The sequence below is a fragment of the Psammomys obesus genome, unplaced genomic scaffold (assembly GCF_907164565.1).
Source record: "Psammomys obesus unplaced genomic scaffold, mPsaObe1.curated_primary_1811, whole genome shotgun sequence".
NCBI classification, from domain to species: Eukaryota; Metazoa; Chordata; class Mammalia; order Rodentia; family Muridae; genus Psammomys; species Psammomys obesus.
In genome coordinates, this window is record NW_026596109.1 from 14,119,092 (window position 1) to 14,141,460 (window position 22,369).

At 38.5% G+C, this 22,369-nt stretch overlaps 1 protein-coding gene across 2 annotated transcripts in view; it reads left to right on the forward strand.

The window, feature by feature from the left end:
* The window catches only part of Spata6 (spermatogenesis associated 6), a 90,854-nt gene that overhangs the window by 56,453 nt on the left and 12,032 nt on the right, over positions 1–22,369 (forward strand). For both annotated transcript variants that reach the window (XM_055628951.1, XM_055628952.1), the window contains 3 exons: positions 4,008–4,048; positions 10,239–10,423; positions 15,623–15,722. In XM_055628951.1, coding sequence (XP_055484926.1) covers positions 4,008–4,048; positions 10,239–10,423; positions 15,623–15,722 — 326 coding nt within the window. The remainder of the gene's footprint in view (positions 1–4,007; positions 4,049–10,238; positions 10,424–15,622; positions 15,723–22,369) is intronic.

Below are 22,369 nucleotides of genomic sequence, written 5' to 3' on the forward strand. Positions count from 1 at the left end.
GGGGCCAGGGCCTTGGGAGAGCTGTGGCTTCAGATTCTGAGAACCCAACTCTTCCAACCTTAGGGGGCCATGGTTATCAGCCCAAAGCCCACTGTGTGCTCAGTCTATAATGTTTTTGAGATAGTCTGTGTCCTTCCTATGCACCATTGTTTGATTAGCTTCTCTCTTACTTAGTCCCATTGTATGAGAGTTTCTACTAACTCTGGCCCCCTGCCTCCGTATTCCTCCTGGAAATGGTGCTATACTTCTTAATAAGCTTCCTTGGTATAAGACATAGTGTGTTCAAAAAAGAGCTCTTGATACCAAACTTTATATTTCTCCTTATTTTTTTATCTTCTGGTCCTCTCTCTTAGGACCCTATCACTGAAGAATGAATGTCTGGTTGGTCTAGGTCAGAAAGAAACTGACCTCTAGTTTTATTTATTTTATTCACTTTATGTCCTTGTATCCCCTTCCCTCTTTCCCTCCCAGTGTCTCCCTTTTTTCTTTCCCCCTCCCCCTTCCCTTTTCCTCAGGAAAGGGGAGCTCCCTTTCCCCATCCACCCCAGATCATCAGGTTGCCTCAAGACTGAGCATGTCCTCTTCCCCTGTGGCCTGTCAAGGCAGTCTGGCAGGGGGGAGTGCTAAAAAAAAAAAATAAAAAAATAAAAAAAAAGCTAGCAAGTGAGTCACTGTATGATGCAGCCCCCACTTCCTTTACTAGGGGACCCACATGAAGCCTAAGCTACCCATGTGCTATATCTTTGTATGGGGCCTAGGTTCTGTCTTCAAGCTTAGCAGAGTATCCTTTGTAGTGTCAGGGGTTGGCACTCTCCGATAGGGGGGGTCTTCAGTTGGGTCAGGCATCATTTAGGCATTCCCTCAATCTCTGCTCTATCTGCCTGCCCTATTGTTATCTCTAGACATCTTGTAGGCAGGGTAAATTTTGGGTCTAAGTTTTTATGGATGGTTGGTGTTCCCAGCCTTTTACTGGAAGACTAGTATGGTTAGAGATGTCCTCTCCAGCTCTCTTCCTTTCTCTTCTGGTACCCTTCTCTCTCTCTCTCTCTCTCTCATAATCCTTCTGTCCCCAAAGCTTGCAAACCTTAGCCACACCTACCCCATTCACCCTGCCTACCTGTGTAGGCTTTTTATTGACCAAACAAGAATAATTTCTTAGGCAAGTTTACAAGTATCACTTTGAGGTACATGGATGTCTGCTTGACTGGGTAGCAACCAGATCTTGGGGTCAGTCATTAGCATCAGAATATATAGCAACAAACCAGCCTCCAGCAAGAAAAGGAAAAGACAGCAAGAAAGGGAGTCAATCAGACAAACTCTCTGATGTCTCATCTCCAGGAACGCTGATCATGTCTTAAGGCCCATTGTTACATCATCTAAATGCAGCCACCTCACAGAAAACTATTACGTGGGGAGTAAGGACTTCATCATAGCAATCTTACAGGAGGGAATACAGAGATTTAGTTTGTAACATGTCTCATGCCGTTGTAGGATAAGAAACAATAGCTAACATTTTAAACTACTTTCTGCTAATAGCTATTCTGAGTACTTAGATTTCATTGTCTAATTATCGCAGAAACTTCATGAAAGTTTACAGACTTTTTGTTTCCATTTTATGGATAAAGAAACCTGAAGTTTGAAATTGTTCAGGATCACACACACTATCTGGGCTAGCTCTTTTCTATTTCTTAAAACTGCCTCTAAATAAAATCTCACTTATTATGCCCTGTTCAAATTTCTTCAGGTTTACAAAGCTTTTTGATTGTTTTCAATCTTGAGGGATTACCCTTTGATATGTTTTATATCACTAATTGCCTGTACCTTTTTTATGTCTAGCTTGCTCTCTTATGCATTGTACAATATAACTAAAATAGATTCTGAGTTCTTCATGACCATAGGCTATGACTTTTATCTTCTTTGTCTCTTGCATTTAGAGCTTAGTTGGTTCCTAATTGTTGCTGAGAATGATTAAATGTGAATATTGGGAACCTGAAATATCGGAGTAAAAGCTTAATTGGTAAAAAGTGAAAGAAATTTGTAAGGCTGTCAAATCATGCTTAATTTATCAACAGTTTGTGAAAAGCAGAAGACATACCAGTGTGTTAATATATGGTATATATTAGTTGCCAGAGAATTATCTCAGCCTTTAAAACTAGCCTGCCTCTGTGTGTGTATGTGTGTATTAGACCACGTCCTTGTCAGTTTTTTTTTTTCTTCTCCTGCTTCTGCTCATGTGTATCTTTGCTTGCAGAGAGGTTAGACTTTTTTATTAGGAAGAGTAGTTGAAATAATTTGATTCCTACTGATAATTGAGACAATAACCTTCTGTGAAAGACATTACTGTTTTGACTGGCATCTAGCATGGTTCAAGACACCAAGGAAGCAAACATCTTGTGCCATGAAAGAAAGACAGAGAATTTATTTCATATAAATCATCTTGTGTCTTGATCCCTATAGATATTTTTTTCCTGGATAAAGTTGAGAATAGAATATAGAGACTAGAATATGTAAGGCAGAATAAGAAATTAGGATTCTGACTTGCTTACTGAAAATCTGACATTATAATACTTGAGGCTTGAATCTTCAATTTGTGAGTGCTTTAAGTAATAGACCATTGAATATACATGCATACTGATAATGATACCATTATTTGCATATTGATAATGATGTAATTATTTGAGGAGAGATTTAAGATTCAATTTCAAAGCTGCTATGTGGTAGCTACTATACTGTCTTCTCTCACAGGTTTTATAAATCAGGACTTTGATTTTTGACAAACGTAAGCATTGTTTTCCTTCTCTGGAAACAAGGACTGAAACAGAGGTGGAGCATGTAACTTGACTGGAAAAATATACGAAAGTGGCAGAATTAGAAATTGATCCCAGGCTTGCTTCAATTAGAATCTTGCATTTTGTTTCCCACTTGTAAGATAGTATTAACTGTATGGTAATTGGCTAGAATCCCTGAGTTGTCAATTGTACATATCTATAGTTTGTAAAGAGAACAAAACAACTCAGACAGATTCCGACGCTCCTTGTTTGGCGTGAGGGAAAGATGCATTTTGGAGGAGGCTGTAGCTCAGGGCGTGCACCATGAGGCTGAACATGTTGATATGCGGTGGGCATCCATTTAGCTTCAGGTTGTCCTGTTTTTGTATATAGTGTCACAACAGTCTGCTGGCGTTCTTGGTTGTGGAAAAGGGGGGAGGGGTCAGCCGGCATGAGAAGTGTTTGGATTTTTTCCTCTAGTTAAGTGTGGTAGATTTTAAACTGTTTTAAACAAACCATAGAATTCAGTGTTGTCACCAAAGCAGAGAACTACCACTTCAATTAAAGTTCAAGAACCTTCTGTACTTAAATGCAGTTTGCAGCATTCTGTAATTTTCTGTATGTTTAGGATGCTGAAATGTTTTTGAAGTTAAATAAACAGTATTACATTTAAAAATAATTTGATGTTGGAATTAGTTATCTTTTTGTCTTTAATTGTACTTTAACCATTAGCAATTGCAGTAATATGTAACTTTCAAGCAATGTTATAAAAGATGGCCATCAGACAAATTCGGAATATTGACCTGAAAGTTTAAGGAGAATGATTGGGGCCATAGCATCACTGTTAGAGTCTGAAGTATTCAGTGATAGCTGTTCCTGACCAGAGTTGGCGTGTTTCCTACACCCTGCCAAAGATACGAAGAACATGTTATGATAAACTGGCTTAGTGAAATCACCCATGTGTTCCAGACTCAGTAAGTTTACTGAAATGAATTGTTCTTATGTCTCTGCATACTGACAGTCCCTGTTCTAATGCAAATAGCGTTTGTGAAACCATAGAGCTGTTGGATCACTGGCAAATAGCACTGTAACACAGCAGAAGGATTGTTAAAGTGTTTGAAATCTGCTGTCTGACTTGGGATTGAGGAGCGTTGAGGATACTAAAAATCAGAAGTGAGGTTACTTCCTTGCCTTTGTGATGTTGCACATTGATCCCCTGTTCTCTATGTCCTTTTCCAGATCATCATCACCTTGGGTGCTGCAGATCCAAGGATTACAAGGTATGTTCAGCCAATTACAGTATGAAAACTTCCCTGGTTCTCAGACAGCAGAAGCATATTTCTGCTATACAAATTCTGACAAGTTATCATCTTCATTTGGTAAAATGATGTGAAAATAATTGTCACAACATGGAATTTCATGGTTTTGGTAGCTGTGCCAAGGAGTGTAATAGGCCTTTACTGAATGTCTTCCTATAGATGTGCTGTGGGTTTCATTATCCTGTTGGAATAATTGTTGAATTTAAATGTGTGTGTTTGCGTGTGTGTGTGTGTGGTGGGGAGGAACACACACACACACACACGTGTGCACAAGAGCATTGATTTGTGCAATATGAGAATGTATTTAATGCATAGAAATATAATATGTGTATACACATACACACATGCATTTGTGTAATATGAGTGTGTTTAATGCATACATGTGATAAATATGTATTTCTGTACACACACATATGTGTATATATATATATATACATATACATGTATCTGTCTACATATACAAATATGGACACACAAGTGAGATAGCATCATGTCTAATATCCTACACGGAATAGGGAAGCTTCCTTAGTAAGTGTAAAGACAGACTTTCTTTGTTCATTTCCTTAATTTAATGATCCATAGTTTATAGTTATATATTTATTTTAATCTTTATTTAGTCTTTTCCTTTTACTAATCAATGAGCATTAGGCTATCAAGTGTTTCATTGATTTTGCTTCTTAATGCTATTACCTAGTATACTGATTGTAATATGATATGTATAACATATAATATACACATTGTGTGAGTAGATTGTTAAAACAAGTAAATAAGTGAAGAACAGGCTAAAATTTGCAGCTGTTCAAGTTAACTAGTTCGTCTAAAGCTAGATATGAATACACTCTTCCCAGTGTGCTCTACTAAGAACTAACTGCACCGTAAAGCATCTATAATCTCCTGCTTTCCTCTAGATTCATTACTTTTAGAGCTTTCCTTTGAGATGGTGAGTGGTGAGTAAAGTCACAGATTATCTCTGAATCCAGGATGGAGATTTTCAAGCATCTACCGCATTGCCTATGGAAAGAATAAAAGACTATGTTTCATGGGCAAATAGTAGTTGGTTGATGAGTACTCAGGTAGTAGAAAAATAATTTTAACAAGAAAAAAAACAAACTCTGAAACTTGGAGTGTTCCAGACAGTTTATAGAAAAGGGCACTTTTCTGAGGCCCCTGGAAATGTATAGGAAGAGAGAGATGAGTGAGCCTGCAGAGGAAAAGCAACATGAGAGGGGAAATTGGAGAAAGTACAGCGTTTATGGAGAAATGAGAAATTATTGATGGATTTGAATGTCATGGTGTGTGTTGAAGGATGACATCATTAACAAATAGAAGGTACTTCTGAACTTCTGTTTCATTCTATGCATCGACCCATTTGTAGCTCTCCTTATGCTGCAGCTTCATAGACTCCTGTAGACATGGAGAAGGCTCTGGTGTTTTCTGTGAGCCTGCTTTTGGAATGGGCACTTGTCTAAATTTGATTGCCAAGAACTGACCACAGTTCCTCTGTCCATGCAAAGATCACTTCATAGCAACATCTCTACTCTACAGGAGGACAAGATGGGTTGTGGTACATGTCTAGTACCACATGTGGTACATGTTCATATCTGTCATAGTCTAGATATGAACTTCTCCCCTGCGCTTGAGCAACGATTTTGTGACTGAAACTATCATGCTGGAAACAAAAACGTAACAAAATTAGAAACCATCTCCACTCTTTTTGGTATTTCAATAGTAATGTGGATATTCACAGAATCCATGTATATTTGGGCTATAATAGCAGGGATAATATACATATTGCTTTGAAATTCTGCTCATCACCTTTCCATTAGTATAAACTTTTTTTTAAATCTTATTTTTCTTGATATGAGTGTTTTGCCTGCATGTGTACCATTTGCATGCTTTGTGCTCATGAAGCTCAGAAGGGGGCATCAGACACCATGCAACTGGAGTTAAGGATGTTGATAAGCCACCATGTAGGTACTGGAAACTGAAGTTGGGTTCTTTGCAAGAGCAACAAGTGCTATAATACCCGAACCATCTCTCCAACACAGATTTGACTATGGTAACAGATAACCAAATTAATTACATATAAAAAAAAAGATTCTCACTCCAATTCTCAGTTCCTTGGTCCCATTGCTTTGGTGAGGTGTCTTGTCATGGTGGAAGCATATGGCAGAGCAAATCCACTTTCATCAGGAGCCGGGTATATGAGATAGGGGCACTGGATTCTTCCTAAAGACCTTGTTGTAAACCCCACCCTTAATGGTTCTAACTCCAGGTAGAGTCTTTCTGAGGATTAAACTTTCCTTCTATGGACATTTGTATAGCATATAAGGGTCAGAGTAGAGCAGCTAAAAGCTAAAGGATTTGACATGATCAAGAATTGAAAAAGCATCTTAGGACCTTGAGGTCTGTGGTTCTAATGGATTATTAGTGAAGTTATGTTATTTAAAAATGAGCAAACAATTGAAGATTATTAATATTAAGTAAATAGCCTACAGCATAAAAACCTTATTACATATGAAAAGTTTAAATCTGTCTTAGAATGTGCATGTGCCAAAGTAAACAAGCCCATGAACGTCTGTCAGTGTTGGCTAACTATTTTGGGGGATTTATCCAGATTATTGTTTATTTCAAATTTAGGACTTGAATCTGTGATTCTAAAAGGTCAGTGGTGAGCTCTCCAAGAGACTGTTCACCTCTGAAGAAGCAAGCAGGCAAACAACAGCAAATTCCAAAACACTAACAACCTGAGAAGTAACCTGGGGTCCTACTGCAATGAGAACAGCCAAACCTGTCATTCCGTGGGCCTGGCTCAAAAACTAATTTAGCAGTTTATAGCTGTTCATGTGCATGTAGCCTCCTCCTAAAAACTCATATGAAAATACCAGAGAGATACAGTGTAGAACCATTAGCAATGCATTGCCACAGTTTTCAAGCTCAATGAACACATGAAAATATCACTGAAGGGGTTATGCCATCCTAGAAGACATGAACTTACCTTTGGACTTTGTTTAACAAACCCACTACAAGAGTTATTTCACCATGGCAGCTAGAGACACCCCTGAGAAGGGAAGCTGAAGGCATCTTAGAGGATCTTAGAGGAAAGAGCTATTTCTTCATTGTGTCTAAGATCTTTGATCTGTAGACTTTAGTGGCCTCAGGGTTGTCAACAGTTAATTCCCCATATGTTCCCCTCAGTCTGTATGGTTTCTTGATGTCAAGAGAAAATTTTTAAGCTATAATGCAGAAAAGGAGAATACCACCTAGACAGCAGTATGTCTGAAATATCAACCCTTAGGTTGATATTTACAGGGTTGGGAGTCATGAGCATTTTAATAGCGAGCTTTCAATATGAGGCTCTAATTGATAAAGTTTGCATATAAAGGCTTTGGGTTAATAAACAGAGGCTGGAGGCTCAAGCAAGTCATAAAGGTGAATAGTGAGGGGAAGAGTTCATCTGTTCTGAGATAGGAAATGTTCAGAGAAAGAAGAGAATCAGTATTATTTTAAGAACGGTATCCAATCGATGATTAAGCTTTCTGTTCTTCAGGTAGATCATTATGGGAAGGTCCTGAGATAAGTACTGGAGGTTTTGTTTGTTTGTTTGTTTACAGCCTGTTTTGCTGGCTAAAAGTTCCTTGAGAAAGTCAGAAGGTTTTGTGGAATGAAGTTAGGCCTCATGTAGTTAAGCCATATGGAGTCAAGTGTTCTGGGTTCTCAAATTTACTGAGTTATATTTTTATCCCTTAATGTATTTACCTATTATTAGATTTGTTAAACTCAACATGACAAACTACAGTTGCAACCATTTTTCTCCAAATGATATACTGTTAAAGTATCTTTTATTTACCTGATGTATTTGTCATCTTGAAGGCTTACCGCCTCCACCTGTTAACCTAGGCCTCTAGTCCTGTAAATTTCTACACTTCATAAAATCTAATCTAGGTCTAGAATGTTTTCAGCCTCTGAGACTTTTGAATAAGTTTACCCTTTGTAGCTCTTTTTTGAACTCTGGCAGACTGGTTCAGCTCAGCTGTTCTGGTTCAAACTCCTCTCCAAACTGACTGATTCCATCTGGCTTCTCTCTGGGTTTCTTACTGAATTGCTCTGCTTGGCTTCAAGCAAACTCTAGCAATCTGTTCTAATCTTCTGGATCCTTCTCATTCTCTTGCTCATCCTGTCTTCACCTCTATCTAGCTTGTTCTCTCTCTCTCTCTCTTTCTCTGCAACCTATCTCTGTAAAATTATACTGGTAAAAACCACCTCTGATTCCATGAACTGAACTGCCACCAACTCAACTACCAGGAACTCGACTCCACTGCACTGCCTCTCAGCTGACCAACTCAGGGAACTTAGAGGTGTGCATATTCCTGTCTCCTGAGTGCTAGAATTAAAGGCATGCACCACCATGCCCAGACCTAAGCTTTTCTTTACCCGAAACTTGCTCTATACCAGGCTGCCTTGAATGGAAAGATCTGCTTGCCTGTCTCCTGGGATTAAAGACTTGTGTCTGCATTCCAGCTGGATCACACAGATCTAGAAGGTCTATGGATATGATCCCTTGTCAGAGCAGCCATGTTGCTGGATTAAAATTCCTCTCAATGTTCTTTTTTGTTCTTATGTCTGAATAAAACTCTTATTGTGTATATGTACCACATTAGCTCTCTTCATCCATCTGTCTGTTAAGAGACCATTGGGCTGATTCCATATCATGGCTATTATATCTTCAAGTCCTTATTACGCTGTTATTCTTATTGTGAGGTCCCTTCTGACTGCTCGCTTTAAAATGATTGCTTTTCATGTGCTTCCCGTTCCACTCAGCAGCATTTCTGATCGCCTTTATTGTTTTACTTCCTCTGTGGAATTTAATATTTCTTGGACTACATCATATTTTACTTAGGTATCATGTTATATGTTTATGTCTTAAACTATTTGTCCTCAATATAATTCCACTAGAGTGCAAGTTCCACAGTAGCTAAACTAAGCGATCATGTGTTCTTTATTTTATGTACGCCAATCTAGATATGTGTCCCACCCTACTCAAAAATGTTTTCAGTTAATGAAATTGTATCATGTTGTGACCAGATAAACATGGCCTGAATAAGGGCAGCAATAGATATGCTTAAGTGGGCGAGGGGAAGCCTAGGAGGCCTCAACCACTGACGAAGAGCTGCAGGCACCAAAATGATGCTCAAAGCAGAAGAAATAGTTTTACCCAGGGAAGAACACACCAGTTGGTTAGCCAATGGTCAACAGATGGAACAAGGTGTTTTTATGTGTTTATGTAACAACAACTGATGAAAATAAAGCCAAAATTTGTAAGAGAGCAAGGCAGCAGTTACATAGGAGCATTTGGAGGGAGGAAAGAGGTGGAAGAATGATTACAATTTCCAAAATAGTAGAAATAATTAAAAATGAAAAATATGTTTGTTGTGGTAAATAAAAATTAGTGTTGGATGATATAATGTTTATTATTATTTCTATAATTATTGTGGCAGTATTATTTGACCTGCTATCACAAATGATAAGACATAGACCCCTGTAGGTTTTATAATTGCCTTATTACCTTGGGCAAATATTTCTACCTGTACTATCTCAATAACCTCATCATCTGTTCTCCCAGCCCCCATCCAATGCCATCTGCCTTAATCATTCCTATCTGAGCTACCTTTTGTCTATAATCTTATGAATACTTGCCTGTTTTCTTCATCTGAGTCTTTTCATGACATTAATGGAGTCCTTCCTCCTGGCCTACATGGTTTCTTCTCCATGCTATCCCATTGTGGAGGCCTCCTTCTTCCTCTCTTCCTGTCAGTCTCTGTCCTGTGATTCTCCTGTCCTCCAAAAGCCCAGGAACCTTAGCCACGCCTACCCCATTCTGCCTGCCCAGGTATAGGACTTTAATCAACCAATTAGGTCTAATGTCTTCAGCAGGTTTACAAAACAAGGATAGGAGTGTCCAGGCAGTAACCAGATCTTGAGGGTTAGTAATTAGCATAAAAATAAAGCATCAGAAAAACCCCAACATTAGTGTACACATTTTATATAGTATGTATATGTGTGTATGTATGTATGTATGTATGTATGTATGTATGTATACATGTATGTACGTATATAGACAGATGGAGAGAGACACATATTTTTTTAATAGGTTATCAGGACACCACATGGAAGAGATTTCGAGGATCCCTTTGAGAAGTGTGAGGAATATTTGAGCCCAAGATCATGTAACAAGCCTCAGCATTCTGCAAGGACCTTGCTTGTTCATTCAGCACCCTCGTCAACACCGAAGCACTGTGTGAGCCCTGTGCTAAACAGAGCCTCTCTCAGGGAAAGGTACGTGTGGTCTCTGTTTTACCTCATCTTTTCTTTTTGAGCACGAAGATTGCCAGGTCAAAGCCAGCCTGGGCTATACCTTTCATTGTTTGAATATTCCACATTAGAAACAGAAAACTGCATATTCATATGAAGTAATTATTTATGCAATTAAAATTTGATTTTAAGGCTTACTTAAATTATTTGTTTGGAATATATAATATATATTTTGATATTTCTCCCTAGCACAATTCATGTGGAGTAAGTTTAATAGCCATGTCTAGCTCTTTTTCCTATTAGTTAATGTAATTTCTTTTTTTAATTTAATTTAATTTTATTAATTACACTTTATTCACTTTGTATCCCCCCATAAGCCCCTCTTAATGTAATTTCTTAAAAGTGAAAATCTGAATATGTGATAGGTTTTTTCAGTAGACCCATGGTGATTTGTTACAATTGCTCTGCCTTAAGTATACAAATAGTCTACACCGAATTTTCCAATTAGTCCCAGTGGTGGAGCATGCATTGTTGTGTGGCATCTGGCTTCTCATTTACCTCCTGCCAGGAGAATCTAAATCTTGGGAAGTGTCAAGCTCTTGCTCTAGGAATGCTTGCAAACCCAGTTAGAAGGGTTTTATGTGTGGTCATGGGAAAACCATTTCTCCATTAGTTTTTTGTTTTTGTTTTTGGAGACTGGGTTTCTTTGTGTAGCTTTGGCTGTTCTAGACTCCCTTTGTAGATCAGACTGGCCTTGAACTCACAGAGGTCCACCTGCCTCTGCCTTCCAGAATGCTGCTATCACAGGGATGTGCCCCACCATGCCCAGCTTAGTTTATTATTTATTCACTTTACATCTTGATCATAGGCCCTGCCCTCCTTTCCTCCTAGTCCCACCCTCATTCCCACTCCCCTCACACCCTATTCCTCAGATAAAAGGAAGCCACCCCCAGCTCATCAAGTCACCTCAGGACTGAGCTTATACTCTTTCCCTGTGGCCTGGAGAGGCAGCCCCACCAGGCAATAGAGTTCATGTGAGGGATAGCACCTGCCTAGCTTGCTGGGGCACCACATGAATTCTTTTTCCACTAAAAAACTATTCTTTTCCTATTAAAAAAAATCTAGTTTAGTTAAAAAACTTTTACAGAGAAATTGAAACTAGATATTTTTAACACCTTGACTCAAGCACTATGTTTACTGATGACATAAAAAAGTAGTCACTAAAAATATAAATGGTATTATATTCATTCATCAGATGTAATTAATAAATATTTAATTAGCTGTAGAGACTCTAGCAATAGTCCAGCTAAAACAACTGCTTTGAACAAGATTATCACTGCTGTATTAAAATATATTATTCTGAACAGAGGGTTTGTCTGTTATTTCACTAGCTTTGTAGGCATTTGGACTCGGGAGGGAGCAGGAAGAGGATGTGATTATGTGTGTGTAATGCAGGCCACTCGATACTGAGTTACAGAATATTTTTAATTTAAATTTGTTTTTTGAGAATTTCATGCTTGAAAACTATACTTACTTCATTCCTTTCTCTTCCCTCCCTACATCTCCTCTTCTGTCTCCTCTCCTCCCTCTTGAATTCATGACATCCTCTTTTATAGTCATTATTGTTACACATGATCTGGAGAAATATGATTCTTCCTCCCCTTAGTGGCCACTGACTTCCTGTAGCTCTGTGGTTGGAACCTTGGAACATTTTCCCCATCCACATTAGCATGTCACCCAGTCCTGCCATTATATAGGTCTTGTTTTGGCAACCATATTGTTGAGATTTCATGGCTAGAAGACACTGTCTTGCAGTAGGCATACTGGTCTTCTGACTCTTAAGATCATCCCACTCCTCCTTTTGTCATATTTCCTGAGCTACAGGGGCTATGTTAGAGATGTACCAGTTGGAGCTGGGCACCTTACAATCACGTGTTTTCTGCATTTTGACAAGTTTTAGAATGAGATACACAATTTTGATTGATGCCATTTCTAGTTCATTAGAATCATGCCTAATGACTGGCACTAGGATAAAGGAGTACTCTCTCATGTACTGTGTGCACACATACATGCATACACATTGCTGTGGTTTTTCCCCCCAGCCTCAAGCCCTTGGAATAAAGACTCATGAGACTAAAAATATATTTATAAATACCTAGGTCCAATAGCTAGGCTCTTCCCTGGATAACCCATTTATTCTAATCTCCATTTAGCCACATGGCTAGTTACCTGTGCTCAGGTATCATGTGTCTGTCCTCTTTCATGTCTTCCTGGGTAAAAACCCTTGCACCTCTCTCTCCCAGAATCCTTTCTTCCTACTGGATGTCCCATCTCCTGTTTTTTTGCCTAAGCTATAGGCCATCAGATTTATTATTAACAGGTGCTACATCCGTACAATACAAAGACATTCTCTACACATACACATGCACACACTCCCCTACTTTAGTCGTTTATTAGAAACTCTTAAAGGGAGGGTTTCTGAAGAAGTCTGATGACTTGAATCTTACCAACAGGAAGCTTTTCTTAATTTTTGCATTTGCTCAGATGTTCAGACACAGCGGATGCATCTGTTAAACTTGCTACAAGAATTACATATTCCTGTGGTTTTTGTTCTGATACTTGTCATGTGTATAGGTTTTCAAGACTGCTTATACTTATCTTGCCTTTGTAAATATTGTTTTCTGTCCTCTTAATTTTTTAATACATTTTGTAGAATTTTCCATTTCTCAATATACTGCAATATCATAGTATCAATTGGAAGGGACCTGAGTTATTTTATCTGTGGATATGTGTATACAATTTTAACTGTCTCTAAATTCTTTGTGGAGTATAGCTAAAGTTAACTTTCTAGTTATATTTCATTGGAAGAAATACTGTAAGAGTAAATATTACTATTTGAACTCTTTTCTACCATACCTCAAGTTTTATGAGATCTGGTTTTACCCTGTAACTCCAGCTGACCTAGAAATTGCTGTGTAGACCAGGCTGGCCTAATTTGTGCTGATATCCCTGTGTCTGCCGTTTGAGGGCTAAGATATGTTATTTCTTGGTGAATAAATGTGCTTAATATTTAAATAATTAAATAAAAAGGTTATTGCTAAAACAAAGTGAGTATCCTTAAAATTCAAAAGTACCTGCTTTACATTTTTAATTGTATTTTTTTCTTTTTTTAAAGATTATTTTATTACGTATACAATGTTCTGCCTGCATGTACATCTGAACACCAGAAAAGGGCACCATATCTCACTATAGATAGTTGTGAGCCACCATGTGTGGTTGCTGGGAATTGAACTTAGGACCTCTGAAGAGCAAGGAGTGCTCTTAACCTCTGAGCCATCCCTCTAGGCCCTGCTTTTGATTGGATAAAAGTAAGGCACATTTAAAATAAATGGTGAATTAGTTTGAACTTAACAAGATGAGTTAAAATTTTACTAATGTATTCGGTGACAAGTGTAGTACTTCTTTCCCACCAAAGTGTAATACCTCTATTTAGATGCAATCGTCTAATAAGAAGAAAATGTTCCAGGTATTCAACTCATATTACTGGAAGTAAAAACAATTTACTCCTTTCAGGACTTACTAGCCCGCTTTAAATGAATGGCAGTCTAGGGATTGGTGTTTGTAGGTTCCTACTAATATATTTACAGGTATTTACAGAATCCATTGAAGTCATGAAACAGTTTAAACTGATGTAACTGTATATTGCTGTCCCAGGAAAAATTGGAAGTTTTGTCTAGCAGTTGAATGTCAGAGACACAGCTGCAGGAGTTTAAATGTATAGTATTCATTAAAATAAGATTTTCTCTAAGATTGAAGTAAGATGGTAACCCTTTGATCATGTTTTTTAGTAAACAGATTTTAAAAAATCTTTATCCAGTTTTAGTCAATGATTTTAGTAAAGGTATTTTTTCCTTTTTACCCATTTAAAAAAAATACCTCTAAAATCGCCATTCCATAAAATGGTTTCAATTTTGATAAGTGCTTCAGAAGTATCTCTCTCTAAATATTATTATTATGACTCCAGATTTGTTTACACTTTACAGTGTTACTAAAATTAGCTTTGACTTTTAGTATACGTAATTAAAAGGGAATTGACACCCTTTTAATTCATGCTTAAGTTTTTTTATTTTGTAAATCATATTAAAGCATGTGAGAGAAGCATTTCTTATTCGATAGCACAGACTAGTGGACCTGTGCACACTGCCATTGATGAAGCTGTGGAGTTGCATCTCAGATTTCCACCGTGGGCTTCCTGTAATTGTTCCACCAAGTCATTTGCATTGATGCAGCTAATCTTTTTATCTATGTGAAAGATTAAGTTTGGGATTATCTATTACATTAATGTCTATTGATTACATTCTTTAAAGTAGAGCTTTTAACCATTAACCTATTTAATGATCTGTACTTTGTATAATAATGTAATATTCTAATTTTGTAAGAATAGGCTGAGAACAAAAAGGGGCTAAATTTAAGTAATGTATAACACACTTCCCATTCTTTATAGGGAATTATAGAGAGCACTTCAGACATATGCATTATAATTAAGGGGATCTGGAAATTTTCATGATGACCTGAGTAAAATAAAATAGCTTAATTATATGAATGTCAATTTTGAATTAAAGAAGAGCAGAGTGAAAAGAAATAGATGCCTTATTTCTGTTCTGACATTTTAAATCCCAATGTGCAGACTCTAATTAAATCCATAGTTTTCTCATCTATATTTAAATATTTCATCCTTTTAAAAATATGATTCTCATAGCAGATAGAAAGGTGATATCACTTTTGTTGAGAAGGGACCATTTTATTTCTATTCCAAAAGAATGGAAATGTGAGTAGATTCTTGTTTCTTCCACATAATAGTATATTAAATTATTAGAGAATAAGTGCTAATTTTAAGGACATTGTACATAGAATTATTGTTCTGATGTGAAAATCTACATTTTATTTATAGATAAGTGCCAAAGAGTAATGTGTCAAAGTCATTATACCTATATAGATCAGCCATGTCAGTATAGTCTCCCAAATACATGTCAAAATTAATTGTTAAAACTATTTTTAGACATTGTATAAAATGAATAGTGTAGCTGAGAATAAGTATTTGAAAAAGTTCTTTCTCCTCATGTTGGCCAAAGGAAGAAATTGTGGTACTTTAAGCTTATAAAGTTTGGGTAAAGTTTCTTTTTGTTTTCTTTCTTTAACAATTACTACCTTTTGTGCCCACAGATTCCACTCTGATTGGTGTTCACCTTCAAACTGTGAAGAGATCCATGACCGGGTAAAAGATGTCTTGAAATCACATCAGGCTCATGCAAGACACTTATGTGTTAGTTTCCAAAATTTTCTCTTTTTATTAAAGACTTTTTAATAGGCTCCCAAACCAGCCAAGGTACTTACAGGTTGTGGCTCTTCGTTAGAGAAGGAAAATGCATTCTCTGAAGGAATCTCTGTGTTTACTACAAGCAACATATCTAACTTCTTGCTTGGCCAGAGATTTACAAAACGCCTTTTGTTTATCATTTTAGTGTATTTTATTACATTTATTCAGTGGTGTGTCTGTGTGTGTGTGTGTGTGTGTGTGTGTGTGTGTGGCGCGCGCAACATGGGTGGAGGTCAGCGAACAACCTTGGTGGTTTCAGTTTGTCAGTTCAGTTCTCTCCTTGCATCATGTGTGTCCTGAGGATCAAGTCAGGTCATCAGGGCAAGCAAGTGCCTATACTGGTGAGCCATCTTTGGTTCTTAGGGTGGTTTCTGCTGTTGTTTTGTTTGATGTTTTAATGAGATTTTTCTAACACTGATCATCTGAATTGTGGGCATTTTTAGTTATAACATCATAAAATCACTAAACATTTTACATACTAAACATGAATAATAATTTAATATACAAGATTTTAACGTTTTTAGTAATAATTTTCAGTCATAATTATTTCATAAAAACACTAAACAGTAACTTCATAATAATCATTTTGAGGTTTTCAAAATGTGGGAACTCCTGTTTTGTGCATTTGGTAAAGGTGCATTTGACTCTACGGGTGGACCGCAGAGATAGAGTATGCATGGAGGACCACTATTGCAGGGCTTTCACAGGCCCTGCTTGTGGTTTAATTAATAAAGAGACAGGCACTCTAGGTAGTTTAAAGCTGTTGGCCTTTTGTTGGGATAGTCTCTTAGTCAACTATCTAACTTTACCTTGGCTTTTCTGCCATACAGTTCCATTAATTCTTCCTCCTGCCTCCATTCTTGGTCTCTCCTTGAGTGTGCCCACATCCTGCCTGCCCAGAATTCCCACTTCTGTGCTTCCTGCCCCAGCTTTGGGCTGTCAGCTCTTTATTACACACACACACACACACACACACACACACACACACACACACAAACACGTTCCAGTCTGAACCAATCAGCAGCAAGACACCTCTTACACATACAAAAAAACAAAACAAACAAACAAACAAACAAAAAACCCCACACATTCCAGTCTGAACCAGTCAGCAGCAAGACATTTCTTATCGGTTGCCCTTTGACAGGTGAGGAAGGACAAGTACTTACAAATAGAAAACAGGTGATGGGCCACAGTAATGACAATTCCAAAAAAAACCTGCCAGCACTTAGCTGGCAATTAACAACTGAAAACATAGGGACATCTGCGGTAGGCTCCCATCTGGTTCACTCTCTTCTAGTGGTTCCTATGTCTATCCTATTTTCCCTTCTGAATGAGAATTAAGCACCTTCCCTAGGGTTCTCTTTGTCATTTGGCTTTTTTAGGTCTGTAGATTTTAGTATGTTTATGTTATGTGACTGTAGCAGTTTACTGTGTTGAGGACAGTTTAGCGTTCACTAAGCTGTAGCTATATCAAATGAGTAGAATAGAGTCCACAGATTCACCTACACAAATGCTACAGCTGATACATGAAAAAAAAAAGTGCAAACTCAATTACACAAAGCCGCAGGAGCTCTTGTCTCTGCCTCCAAGTGTAGAGACCACAAGTGTGCCAGCACTCCTGGTATTGCTTACACTGGTGCTGGGGTTAAACTTAGGTCCTCTGGTCCCCAAGGCGGCAATTCATGGACTCAACTGTTTCCCCAGCCAACACTTTGTATTCTTGTCTTATGAACAAATCGTTCTTCTGTACGAAAGCAAAACAAAAGAACTCAGCAGCAACAAAAAAGAAAAATTCTCTTGGCCCATAATTCACAACAGATCAAGAGATCTTAAGTGTTACAAGACCTTTAAAGGAAATCAGAAAAGAAAATGTAGACAATTTACATTTGGCGAGGAATTTTTTTGAAATGAGACAACCCATACCAGACAAAAACAAATTAAACTGGACTTTATAAAATTTATATGTTTGCCTCATGAAAGTAACTGGTAGAAGAATAGAAAGCCTTAGTCTGGGTGAAAATTTTTTCAGCAAGGTCTGGATTTGATATCAAGACCCATGTGTGGTAGGGAGGAGGGGTTGGAACTAGCCTAGTGAAAGTTCACATCGCAAGCGATTATCAGGTTCACTTTGGTGTCCTATGTTGTGAAGGAGTCTTCTCTGTGATATTGTCACCCTAGTCTTACTTGAGAAAACATAAGACAAAACTGAATTGAAAGGCTGTCTTTAAAACATGTAAGCACTGGGCTGGAGAGATGGCTCAGTGCTTAAAGGCTTAAAGGCTTAAAGCTTAAAGGCTAAGCTCACAGGCAAACCCATAAAATACATACTCTTCCAAATTACCAAGTAACCAGCCACAGGTTAGAGGAAACCCCGGAGAACCGGTGACTAATAATGCATGGTCTTTTGCACTGAGTCTGTAAAGTAGAAGGGCATTGTTGAGAAGACCAGAAATCCAAACACATCCGGCAGCTAATGTAAAGGTAGCAATACTGATGAGAGAGTTTGAGTTTGGCTGAGTGTACCCTGCTCATGTCAGACCCTCAATGAACGGGGTGTTTCTGTGTATCATTCTGTACCATCTTTGCAATTTTTCTATAAATTTAAAATAAAGGTAAAAGAGGGTTTCATTTCAGCCCCCCCCCCCCCGCCCAAGTTTTAGGAAGAGTTGGTGTGAGTCCAGGTTTCCTGTGTAACTTTTGCTGGCTCAGCATGGAGTGTACTTTAGTGCCTTCCCTCACTCTTGACGTTTGCTCATCACGGAGGGAGCAGTAAGCTCAGCTTTGCACCCATGCAAGATCATTGGAACTTGAGTCTTAGGGGATTTCCAGACCTACGGAGTTCTCTGTCCTCAGGCAGCTGACCTGTTGAACAAAGCATAGAATCTCGGTATTTGTTTTGGGCTCAAAAGCCACAGATGCTCCCAGGAGGAAGCCAGGTGGCCTATTAGCTCATCTCTTTGGGGTCATCTCTTCTGGAGAGTCTAGTCACCATAATTACAGCTGTTTGAGCAGCTTTCTGGTGCTTTTCAATACCAGAAGAATTAATGTAATCAGTTTACTATATCCTGTTCAGAAATAGGAGACTTTCACTCCAATTTTTTAAATCAAATTTGTATTTATTTGGTATTCTGGGATGTAAGATAATGCTGCTCATGTTAGCTTACGCTAGGCACTAATTTCAATACAGTCCAGCAGCAAACAGAGCACAAACTTAGAGTCAACATTTCCAGCCTGTATGCATTCATATAGCATCCCCTCCCTGAGGGGATGCTCAACACAAAGCTCAGAGGCTCTTCTCATGAAATCAGATTTTCTTCCTGTGAGGAGAGAAAATAGACAGTGCTTTAATAAATCACTGAATGGCTATGAGGCAGTAAAAACAAACAAGAACCAAAACCAAGTGTGCTAGGGCATGTAATTAAGAGTATCAACGCAAAGCATAAGCATGGCATATTGTTCTCTCAAAGAAAAACTGAAATTGGCATATAGGAATCGCGATATTTGTTAGAGGCTAGGCCCTGTGTACACACTAGTCTGTTTTCCTTACAGTAATCTTGTAAATTAAGTATTATTAGGTAATAAGCAATAGTTCAAAGATGAGGAAGCTGACATTCAGAAAGTTTAAGTGACACGTATAAGGTTACATAGCCACTATTCATGGTTTTAACCAAGATTTGAATCCAGATAACATCTTTATCTTAACCACTCCATTCTACAGTGATGAATACTAAGTACATCCTGATACACATAAGCCCAGAGATGTGGTCCAGCTTAAGCATGTAAGAGCCATAGATGTATACATCTTCAAGAATAAGTCAGTGTGATACACCAGACATGGCTGTTGATCTACTTGGTATATCAGCTTTTTTTCTTTTTCTTTCTTTCTTTCTTTTTTTTTTTTTTTTTTTTTGTGAGGAAATTAACTTTGTTGGTTTAGGACAAGAATAGGAGCTTAAAATGAGACTTGCCAAAGTATTGTGACGGAGGAATCAATCAGAAAGGATGTGTGATTTGTCAGGATATATTGTAGTTTAGATTTGATAGTTTGAAATTGAAATCTACATTGGAATTTGTTGATTTGCCACTTAATTCCAGGCACTAAACTAAGTAATATTTTATGCGGGGTTTGAAAGCAGACTTTTGTCAAATATATTTTTATAATTTCCTCATAGGTGTTACAAGTGTTGATATATTTAGTATATGTAGCATGCTAAGAATGATAGCTATATAATAGGCATTTAATTAATCTTCCTCTTTAAAACCATGTACCTCCTAACTGGTCTGGGGCTTCCAGCGTTCCATAAACTCACAGACCCTCTAGAGTCCAGCAATGTGAAGGAGTGGATGATCCCCAGGGGCCAGACCCTGCCATTTGTTCTGCATTCTCACATTCAGAACCTGTGGACCCTCCCAGCCATACCCAAAGAAAGTTTAAAGGAGATGCAAAAAGAGACAAACCCAGAGCTAGAGAGCTGGCTCAGTGGATAAGAGTCCTTGTTGCTCTGGAAGATGACCTGGGTTTAGTTCCCAGCCATTTATAACTCCTGTTCCAGTGAATCCAACACCTTCTTTGACCTCCAAGGGCACCAGGCACACATAGCATACATACATACACACATGTAGGCAAAAACATGTACACATAAAATAAATTTTTAGAGAAGAGAAAAAGCCAAGGCAAAAGGCCAATCAGCAGATGACCCACAGAACCTTCAGAGAAGGAGCCAATGCCCACAAGGGGCCTGCAAAGACAGGGGAGAAGATCCATGAGGGGGTGAAAAGGACAAAAAGAAACTGCCGAGGTGCCAAAACCGAGCAGGCACTGAGAGCTGGGGGGCTGCAGATGCCCAGGGGCGGGCGCAGGTTTCACAGCTGAACTTAGGCACAGTGCAGGCTGAAATACCATTTTATCACATTTTACATAAAGATGCAGAATTTGAGTTTTTAAAACTCTCTTAGCACACAAAGCACTTCATTGTTTGGGGAAGATGGCACATATGTCACTAAGAGCCTGCCTGATGTGGGGAAATTGTCCTTCTCTGGCTGTTTGGAAGACTCCGAGAAGGGACCATAGTGACACACATGGCCACCTAGGTACAGAATGCTTTCTTATGTGGGAGGGCCCAGATCTATTTTTATTTTCTCCTCCTCTCCCACCATCAACATAGACTTAAGTCCCTTAAAATCCAGGGCACTGTTGGGACCTGACCCCCAAAAGCACTCTGAGCTCTGCAGTGGCATCATACATGGTTGCTTATTTTTATTAAATGACACTTTCTTTGATTTTCTACATAGCATAGTGTTAGATCCTGGACTGATCATGGTGTCTCTGGCCATCCTGTCTCCTAATATGAGCTTTAAGATGATGGTCACTATCTGTCCAGATCACCCAGCATGAAGACTGTGTGAATCGATTTTCTAAAGGCCCCACACATTTCTCTGGGTTGGAGTCGTAAGAAGCCCTGCTGCACTGTAGTTTTTATACCTGCTTACTCAGTCTTGCTCAGTACCTGGCTCCTCTATTCTCCTTGTTTCCTAGACTAAATGACATGAAGAAGGCCCCATCACCCTATAGAAGATATTTTCCTTTGTTTGTCAGGATTTCACTAAAGTCACTTCTCTGCGACTATCATGTCATTCTGTCCATAGCATCTATATTCCTTTTACTTTAAATTATTCTTCTTAGTGAAGCTAATTCAGGTTTTTGGTCTTTGTTTTTGTTTTGCTTTTTATGTACATGGGTGTTTTACTTACATATAAGTCTGTGCACATGCCTGGTCCCCTTGGATGCCAGAAGTGGGTATTGGATCCTCTGGAACTGGAGTTAGAGACGGTTGTGAGCCACTGTGTAGGTGCTGGGAATCAAACCTGAGCCCTCTAGAAGAGCAGCAGGTATCCTTTAACTGTTAAGCGTTTTCTTCCCTTTAGGATCTCATCATGTCTCTAAAAGACTATGCTGTCTTTTCAATGCTCTCAGACACGGAGAACTGACCACGGTGTCCGCGGCTGTCCTTCTCCTAATGCAGCTTATTCCTGAAGGGTCAATTTGTGAGAGCTACTTCCCACCACCCACCCACCCTCTGTCTTCTCTCATACTTCTAAACAGACCATATTTTGTCTTTTAACACCTCCAAACCTCAGAAAATAGTCCCTGTTCCCCTTACTAGGGAACACCCTTGGATACTGAGCTACCATGGGCTACATCCAAGCAGGGGTTCTAGGTTATATCCATACATGGTTCTTGGTTGGAGATACAGTCTCATCAAAGACCCCTGGGCCCAGAGAATGGGGTTTTGCTGAAATGGACATGATCATTATGTGGTACTTCTGCCTTAAAATGTTTTGTGGGAGGAAGGTAGAGGCTTTTGAACAGTTGGGCTCAAAAAGCCAGTCAGTGCTCCAAGCACAGTGAGAGAAATGGAGGCTGGTTTCTGATCTTTCAGAGGGAATCTTATGGGCTGTTCATGTGATATTTTTGACTAAGAATCTGAGGAAGTAAAATCTTTGTTTTACTGGGACAATTGGTGCTAGTTAGCTGAGGCTAATAATAATAATAATAATAATAATAATAATAATAATAATAATAATAATAATAA